The sequence below is a fragment of the Musa acuminata genome, chromosome BXJ3-1, assembly GCF_036884655.1.
Source record: "Musa acuminata AAA Group cultivar baxijiao chromosome BXJ3-1, Cavendish_Baxijiao_AAA, whole genome shotgun sequence".
NCBI lineage: Eukaryota > Viridiplantae > Streptophyta > Magnoliopsida > Zingiberales > Musaceae > Musa > Musa acuminata.
Genome location: NC_088349.1, coordinates 36,734,219 through 36,743,585, shown reverse-complemented (window position 1 = coordinate 36,743,585; position 9,367 = coordinate 36,734,219). Strand labels below are relative to the sequence as shown.

Below are 9,367 nucleotides of genomic sequence, written 5' to 3'. Positions count from 1 at the left end.
CGACTTCTTTCTTGCAACTTCAAGGTCGAGATGTCTCCATCTTCATCTTTATCTTCGTCTCCATCTCCATCTCCTTCATCTTCTTCCTTTGGGAGTCCACGGGATGTAGTAGTCAGTGTGTCCTCGGGTAGCGCCTCCTCAGAGGCCTCAAGGAGTTCTGTCGCGCTTGAGGCTCTCAAGTCGTGGCATGATGTGGACTCGGTGGTGACCGAGGATCTTTTGAGGGTACTCCGGGATCGTTATCGCATCCCGGAGTGTTATGGCCTCCACGCCCCTCGGCCTGGGCAATGGCCGTATGACCGATTTCCCGATGGGTTCAGGTTGATCGTGGGGGCCCTTGAGGTGGGGCTGCGGCTCCCGGTGCACCTTGTCATCGGGGACTACCTTCATTACTAGGGCATCTCACCATCTCAGGTGTCGCCAAACTCTTGGCGCTATTTGGTGGCCTTCATTTGGGAGTGTCGGGGGGCTAGAATCGAGCCGTCCTAAACCCTCTTCCTGACCTGCTTCTGCTTGTGTAAGGGGTAAGGCGGATATTACTTGACCACCCGCAGCGATTTTAAGATCAGCGGCGTGCCTTCCAACAATAAAGGTTGGAAGAAGCATTTCTTCTTTGTCAATTGTAGTCAAGAGTGGGGCTTCAGCATTGGGTGGGCCTTCCGGACCATTGATAATGCCTCCCCATTGCTCTCTGCCGGAGAAACAGCGGACGTGGATCGATTGAGGGGTATCTTGTCCTCTTCTCTGGAAATTAAGGAGATGAGCGAGGAGTGGATGGTTAAAGCCGAACTGAGCCCCGCCACTAGGGGTATGACCATTCGAATATGATGGCTTGTCCGCTCGTCCCGAACCATTTGACCAATATTTTTTGCAGAGATGGTGGATCTTCGATCGATGAAGAAGATGGCCAGCATCAAGGCCGTCGTGCCCCCGTCTCGGGATGGGGAGGGTTCCGGAGGCGGGCACACCAAAGAGGGCGTCGTTGTCTCCGACGACGGGTTGCCCTCCGAAGAAGACGAAGACCTTGGTCCGGAGGACACCTTCGGACCCGACTACTGGCATGAGCATTGTCCCGGAGTTGCCTGGGGCTGCTCCCCAAGGCGAGGGCTCGGGGAGCATGGAGGGGAAGGGGTCGACCGGGTCGTCTAGTAGTGACCCTTCCAAGAGGGCGCCAGCGTGCCCGACGTCGAAATGGGAGCTGTGTCGTGTCTACTCTCGAGCTGAAGGTGAATAGTACTTGGCCCTAAACATGGCCGACCTCTAGGCTAGGGAGCTAAGGACCCCCTACACCACTCAATGGGCGACCCTCAAGGTCGATAGTCACATTTGGGGCGATGGGCCAACTGCTTAGGAGTTCATCCGAGGGGCACTCCATCTAGTCATAGCCAAGGATCTCTACTGCTCCCCCTCCGAAGTGCTACCGGAGCGGGTGGCCAAGTCGCTCGTTTGGGTAAGTGGTGGCTTCCTTTCCCTGCTCGATCCCTTCTTGCTTGGGTCCTAACACCGATCTTTGTGCAGAGCCAACACTACGGCGTGGCACTGATCGACCGGGTGCTCGATGCCGGGCGGGTGATCAAGCACCAATCGGACACCTATGCTACCCTTCTCCTGGAGAACTTGGAGTTGAGGGCCAGAGGGGGGCGGGAGACCGTTGCCACAGCCAAAGAGCGTGCCTCGGCTCTAGGTGAGGAGGTGGACCGTTTGAAGACCGAGCTGGAAGAAAGCCGGTCACACATCTAATCGCTGGATGACGAGCTACTAATCCTCTCCCACGATGTCGAGACAACCAGGTCTTTGGCTTGGGCCGGTGAAGAGATCCTGAAGGAGGAGTGGCTGGCGTTGCCCAAGAAGGTCGAGGAGGCGATCGCCGAGTACAAAATGTTCGCCGGGTTCGAGTGTGGCCTAGTGAGGTCGAGGCGGGCCACGTATGAGTACGGGTACCGAGTGGCCTACACTCTCTTTCGAGTGAAGTACCCGGACCTAGAGCTAGAGTCGGACCCATTCATCGATAACCCGACGGACCAGGACGTCAACATGCCGACGTATGTCCCCTTCGGTGATGGGCCCGAGACCCCCCCTCTGAGCTAGGGGCTATGCTCCCCCTTTTTCTTTTTTCTTTTGTTTTGGTCGGGTTGGGTTTGGAATGTACCGCCCGACCACCATGTGTATTTCCTTTTTCATCAAAAAGCACTCTTATTTTGGAATTCTGACTTGTTTTTCCTAATTGTGGGTGCGCACGCTTTGTGCAACGTATGTCTTCCCTGCACCCCGACTTGCTTCTTTTATGGGTAGAACTTCTTTAGACTTGCTGCGTTCCATATTCTCGGTAGGGGGCTTCCCTCCATAGTCTCAAGTTGGTAGGTCCTCTCTCGGACCATGTCATAGACTCGATAGGGACCTTCCTAGTTAGGCGCGAGCTTTCCCCTTGCTCGGGTCGGGTCGCTCACTTCTTCTTTTCACAAGACGATGTCCCTAACCTTGATTGGCCATGGACAGACTTTGCGGTTGTATATCCGAGCTGTTGCCTTCTTGTATGCCAAGGTACGTAAATGTTCCTTGACTCTCCTTTCTTCGAGGAGATCTAAATTTGCTTGTAGGCCCTTCACGGAGCCTTCTTGTTCATAGTTGGAGGTGCGTAGGGTCGGGAACACCATCTCGGGCGGAAGGATCGCTTCGGTCCCAAACGCCAGGCTGAATGAAGACTCCCCCGAGGCGGGTTTGGGAGTTGTTCACATTTCCCACAAGACGTTGGGGAGCTCATCCACCCAGGCTTCATGCGTGCTTGAGATCCTCCTCTTAAGGCCTTCCAGAATTGCCTGATTCATTACTTCGATCTGACCGTTGGTTTGGGGGTGCACGACCGAGCTAAACCTCAATTGGATCCCATATGACTGGCAATAGGCCTTGAATTTAGCATTGTTGAATTGAGCTCCGTTGTCGGTGATAATAGCCTTTGGGATCCTGAACCAAGTGATGATGTTCTTCCATGTGAAGCTTTCGAATTGCTTCTCAGTAATGGAGGCCAAGGGTTCGGCTTCAACCCACTTCGTGAAGTAGTCGACCCCGACTATAAGAAAGCATCGTTGTCCCAATGCTAGAGGGAAGGGTCCAAGGAGATCGAGCCCCCATTAGGTGAAGGGCCAAGCCGGATCCATCGGGGTAAGAGGCACTGTTGGTTGGTGTTGTAGTCGGGCATGCCTTTGGCATTGTTGGCACTGTTATACGTATGACATGGCGTCCCGACGTATGGTTGGCCAATAGGACCCTTGTCGGAGAGTCTTGAAGGCCAAAGTTCGTCCCCTGATGTGCTCCCCACAGATCCCCTCGTGGAGCTCGGTGAGGACCGTCTCAGCTTCTGATGGCGCGAGGTAGCGTAAGAGAGGTTGAGAGAAGGCCCTTCAGTATAGCTTTTCGCCGACAACGCAGTACCAGGCCTAGGTTTGCCTTAACCGTCTTGCAGCCATGGGGTTGTCGGGCTCCTTTCCATCCTTCTTGAAGCGGAGGATCTGCTCTATCCAGCTTGATGGTACATCAGTTTTGGTGACCTTGTGAGTCGTCACTGTCAGTACTGTTATGGACTCAGTTGCTGGAGCCAATGCCGAGCTACGAACGGAGGCTGATCTGGCTAGCGCGTCGGCCTGCATGTTCTATGCCCGAGGTATTCTAGCGATCGAGAGGCAATTAAAGCGGTGGGCGAGCCGCTTTGCCTCCATCAGGTATAACGCCATCGTGGGGTCCCGGGCTTCGTAGCTCCCATTGATGTGTCCCGTTACTAGCTGGGAGTCGTTGAAGACTTCGAGGTTGTCTACATGCATCTCCAAGGTGAGGTGCAGGTCGTGAAGTAGCACCTCGTACTTGGCCTCATTGTTGGTCACTCGGAATTGTAATTGGAGCAACCTTTCATAGGTTGCTAGTCATAGGTGCCCAGCAAGCCAATCACGTGAGTGATGGCATGTGTGACTTGATATAGAATCCTTTTGCTTATTATATTTTGGCATATGTCACTTTATAACTATTGCATATGTGCATATATATATATTGTGATGTCCTTGGATTTGTGCAATGGGAATCGGATCGTGATGAGATCGCGATAATGTGATCGATTCACCTTTAAACACAGATCCTAAATAATCCCAATCATAGGTTACTCGAGAGGGACATCGTGATAACCGGACAGACCGGTGTGCTGTATACCCGTCCATATAATGGATGCAACTGGTCTCATAGCTGCTCGTGTAGGGACACTAGGGATACAGTACAGGTGCTCATTGGAGAATGAGTTCACTGATTCATTCGCTTACGGAATGCTAGATGGTTGATGATGCCTTATTGTTAGACAGCGATTCCGTAGTCCTAGTGGTATATCTGGTCCTTAGACTTAAGACAACAAGGATGCCCTGTATGAGTGCTCCACTTTTTGATACCAGTCTTATAGGTTTGGGTGTCCCAGATCTAGTACAGCTGGTCATTGGGAGTGGTAGTCGACCTTACGAGGGCTATTGAGTGTTAATAGAGGATCATCCACTCTCGGCGTCATAAGAGGAATATCTCATGTATTCTTGCTCAGACAAATCTCTGGCCAGGGTCATTCGGGTTGAGAGAAAAAGAGTTCTCTGGGAGAATCCGATTAGAGCGAGACTCGAGTAGAAACCGTATGGGTCTGACAGCACCATGCTCGATATACGGTCTATGGGATATTAGATGAATGAGGGACTATAGGTACACGGTAACTGAGGACAGACAAGTCCAATGGATTGGATTCCTCTGTATCGTTTGGGGACTACGACGTAGTGGCCTAGTACGTCCGTAGTCGATGAGTCAAGTGAATTATTACAGAGATAATAATTCACTGAGTTAGAAGGAGTTCTGATAGGTATGAATCACGGCCAGCTCGATATTGGGCCTAGAGGGTCACACACATATGGTAGGCATTGCGATGAGTAGAGGTTCGGATATGAGATATCCGACGGAGCCCTTATCTTATTGGATATCCAATAAGCCCCTGAATTATTGGATCCCATGAATGAGATCCAATAAGAGCTCATGAGAGATTATTGGATAGAGATCCACTAATCTAAAATGCTTGGGTTATTGGATGCAGATCCAATAACCATTAGGCGAGGATCCATTAGGGTTTGATAGGGGACCTCTATAAATAGGAGGGATTCAGAGCCTCATAAGCTAGAGTCTTTGCTTGCCCCTCCTATTCTCCTCCCCCTCTCCACCTCAAAGCAAGCTTGGAGTTTTGAAGAGCGTCATCGCAACCCTATTGTGTGGATCACCGCTAGAGAGGAGGACGCTTGACCTCCTTCAGCTTCTCCTAAAGATTTGTAAGGAAACGGGGATATACGATCTCCTTAGGTAAAACAATCTACTCTATATGCAGGTTTAAGTTTCGTGGATTTTGCGCACTAATCTTCGTACAACGACTTACATCTCTTTGGGAATCGGGGATTTTGTTTTCTTGTTATTCCGCTACGCATGTGATGTCGCCCCAAGATTTCCCAACAGTGGTATCAAAGCCAGGTTGTTCATGCGAATGATTAGTTTTGAACTATGTGTGTTGTGTTTAGGAAGAATTTTGACGTCAAAATCGTTAACGCAAAAAACAAGGAAAGGCAGCAATAGTTGCTACCCTCGATCTGCGTGCCTGTAGCCACCTGCAGTGGCAATTGCAGCCAGGCAGCACAGCGCCGACGCATGCACAAGCACCGTGCCTGCAGCAGGCTTGTGGCCGGCGAGGTTGGCAGCCAGCGGGCAGAGGTACCGTAGGGCAGCGGCGCCTACGACCACTGCTCATGCTGGGTGACGCGTCGTAGGGCAGCGGCGCCTCTGGCCACTGCTCCCGCGGGCAAAACCCCAGCGAGGTAGCACCGCCTGCGGGCGCTGCCTCGCGGGCAGAACTGCCCGCAGAAGGGGCGGCGCCCACAGGGGCGCCCACCTGCAGGGGCAGCGCCCCGGCCCCGTTGCACCTACTACCGCCGACAGCAGCAGCAGCGAAGAGGGAGGGAGAGGGGCTTAGGGTTTTTTTTGGCAAAAAGATAGTTTTGCCCCTGTGAATTTAAGAAATTCTAATTTTTATCTTTTGTCTAAATTATGAAAATACCCCTATGAATTCAAAAATTCCCTATATGTCCCTAATTTCATAAAATACTAATTAATTAAAAGGTTTAGTTGATTATTATTTTTATCATTATCTAGTTGTCCTACGTGATGATGATTATTTATACATGTGATGTATGATGTGTGGACGGATGATCATGGACCGTGTGATGTGTGTATTTGTGATTATTATTATTGAGGTCTGCGAGCCTCCATTATATTTCTCGTTTATTGTCGGGCCTGCATACCTATGATTAAGTTATAATCACATGAGGAGGCGCAGCGGGAGCGTGGATGCGATAGCGGGAACCACGAGACGGACGATCGCGATGCATGAAGATGCATCAAGATGTCGACGGAACCGATGAGGATGAGATGGACGATCACAGGGCATGGAGATGCACCGTTGCACACAAATCTTGATGTGAGTGATTAGGCCTACTGGCTCGGGCCTAATCACATTAGGTTGTGGTCCATGATCATCTGGTGTGATTGCTTATACACATACTAGATATGTATATATATTTGCATGCGATGTAGATATATATTAAATATATATATGTGTGACATGTCATATTAGGAGACCAAATCATAGAAACATCTCTCTTGATAATATTAAGTTAGTAAATGTGAGGAAATTAGATTGACCCACGTGGCCTTCCATCGTTATAAGTAGGAACCGATTCCCGATGTAGGTTGAGTTGGTCAAGTCCCTCGAGACTCACCTATATCGTGATTCGCTATCTTGCTTACAACATAGAGATGTCACCGGTGACCTGAGGACATGGTATGATTGGTTGAGTCCCTCGAGAGTATATCATCAAATCAAACTCATCTTGTAACAAAGGTGTTGACTTAACCGAGCATCATGATTGGTCGAGTCCCTCGAGACTATAGTGATTCGGAGGCCAAACAGGATGGGAATCACAAGGAGTTGTGATCAGTAAGAGTTACCTACCTTTTAGGCTTAGTGTGATTGGTCGAGTCCCTCGAGGTTACACTAAGACGCTGATTGGATCCTGATCCCCACTAGAAGTCTACCGGAGACTTCCGTTTTATGTGCTGAGGGTGTCGCGTGACTCGTTAGTAAAATAATGGGAGCATATTAAGATAGAAGTCCATATCTCGATAGTTTATTTCTTGCAAAATCTGCACGTTATTCATTTCTGCTGCATCTTTGTTTTCAAAAAATATCGCTTTCAAATCCCTTACATGGCATACTTGATGTCAACCGCCTCACTGGTCCAAATTATATGGATTGGCTCTGTAACTTGAGAATTCTTCTCATGACGGAGAAAATCATGTACGTCCTTGATATAGTGATGCCTACGCCCGAAGAAGGGGCAAGCGAGGATGAGATTGCTCGCTATGTGAAGTACATTGATGACTCCACTCTTGCTCAGTGCTATATGTTGGGCTCTATGACTCCGAAGTTACAGAGACAATATGGAAAGATGAATGCTAAATCCATTCTCCTACATGTCCGCAAATTGTTTGAGGAACAGGGAAGGACTCAGCGATATGAGATATCCAAGAGCCTCTTCCGCGCTAGGATGACTAAGGGGACACCAGTTCAGAACCATGTCCTAAAGATGATTGAGTAGATAAAGAAACTCACAGGTCGTGGAATGGTCCTAGAGGATAACTTGTGTATGGACATTATGCTTCAGTCCCTACCAGATTCCTTTTCATAGTTCATAATGAATTTTAATATGAACAAGCTTGAGGTGACTCTCCCAGAGCTCCTCAATATGTTGAGGGAGGTAGAGAGTACTATTAAGAAAGAGAAGCCAGTTCTCTATACTAGTGAGACCAGAAAGAAAAGGAAAGCAGAAAGGTACCTTAAGAAGGGAAAGGCCAAGGGCAGGCTAGGTAAAGCAAAGGTTGCTAAGAATGACCCAACAAAGGACAAAGGTCAGTGTTTTCACTATGGCAAAGATAAGCACTGGAAGAGGAACTACAAAGAGTACCTTGCAGAGATAGCGAAATAGAAGCTTGGAGAAGCTTCAAGTACATTCATGATCAATCTCCAATTGCCAGATTTTTGTGATAGTGCATTGGTATTGGATACTAGTATTGCTTATCACATCTATAATTAATTGTAAATTCTAGCAAAGCCGAGGGGAGATTGGCGAGAGGAATATTGCATAAAGGTTTGTTTATGCTAGATACTACTCCACATATCATGAATGTAAGTGTGTCTAAGAGAAAACGAGATGAGGTGAACAGTGCATACCTATGGCATTGTAGGCTAGGTCACATCCATGAGGGAATGATTCAAAAGTTGCTAAATGATGGATATCTAGATCCATTCGACTATGAGTCATATACAACTTGCGAGCCTTGCCTTCGTGAAAACTGACCAACTCTTTATTTAGTGGAACTGGAGAGAGAGCCACTGAGCTGTTGGAACTCATACATAGTGATGTATGTGGACCCATATCAACTTATGTCAATGATGGTTACTCCTACTTCATTACCTTTATTGATGATTTCTCAAGGTATGGATATGTATACTTAATGAAGTACAAGTCCAAGGCCTTTGAGAAATTTAGAGAGTATAAGAATGAGGAGGAGAACCAGACTGGAAAAAATATATAAACTCTTCGATCGGATCGAGGAGGTGAGTACTTAAGTATAGAGTTTACTCAATTCCTCAAGGACCATGAGATATTATCCCAATGGACACCTCCATATACACCTCAGCTCAATGGTGTCTCTAAAAGGAGAAATCGTACGCTATTAGATATGGTACGGTCCATGATGAGTTTCGCTGACCTACCCATCTCATTCTAGGGATATGCCCTAGAAACTACAGCTTACCTTTTGAACAGAGTTCCAACTAAGTCGGTAGTGTCTACACCATATGAGATATGGAAAGGGAAGAAGCCTGATCTTAAGGTTGTTAAGATTTAGGGCTGCCCTACCCACGTTAAAAGACACAACCCCGATAAGTTAGAATCAAGGACAGAGCGATGCAAATTTGTGGAATACCCTAAGGAAACTTGTGGGTATTATTTCTATCATCTCAAGGACCAAAAGGTCTTTGTAGCTAAGAGAGTAGTGTTCCTTGAGAAGGAACACATTTTTGGCGGTGATAGTGGGAGAATGATAGAGTTGAGCGAGGTTGGAGAACCAAGCTCAAGCACCAATCTATAGCCCGAGTCTGTTCAGGTACCTAATACACAAGTTTCAACTTTACATAGGTCTGATAGAGTATCCCATCCTCCTAAGAGATATGTGGGACATATTAGAGGAGAGGATG

The 9,367-nt window shown here is 48.3% G+C and overlaps 1 protein-coding gene across 1 annotated transcript; it reads right to left on the bottom strand.

Moving 5' to 3' along the window:
- Window positions 1-2,729: 2,729 nt before the first annotated feature.
- LOC135629246 (uncharacterized) lies at window positions 2,730-3,644 on the bottom strand. Its single transcript, XM_065136440.1, has 2 exons — window positions 3,445-3,644; window positions 2,730-2,961 (listed from the first exon to the last, which is right to left on the bottom strand). Exons 1-2 carry the CDS (start codon window positions 3,642-3,644, stop codon window positions 2,730-2,732), a joined length of 432 nt encoding a protein of 143 aa, XP_064992512.1.
- Between the last annotated feature and the right edge of the window lie 5,723 nt (window positions 3,645-9,367).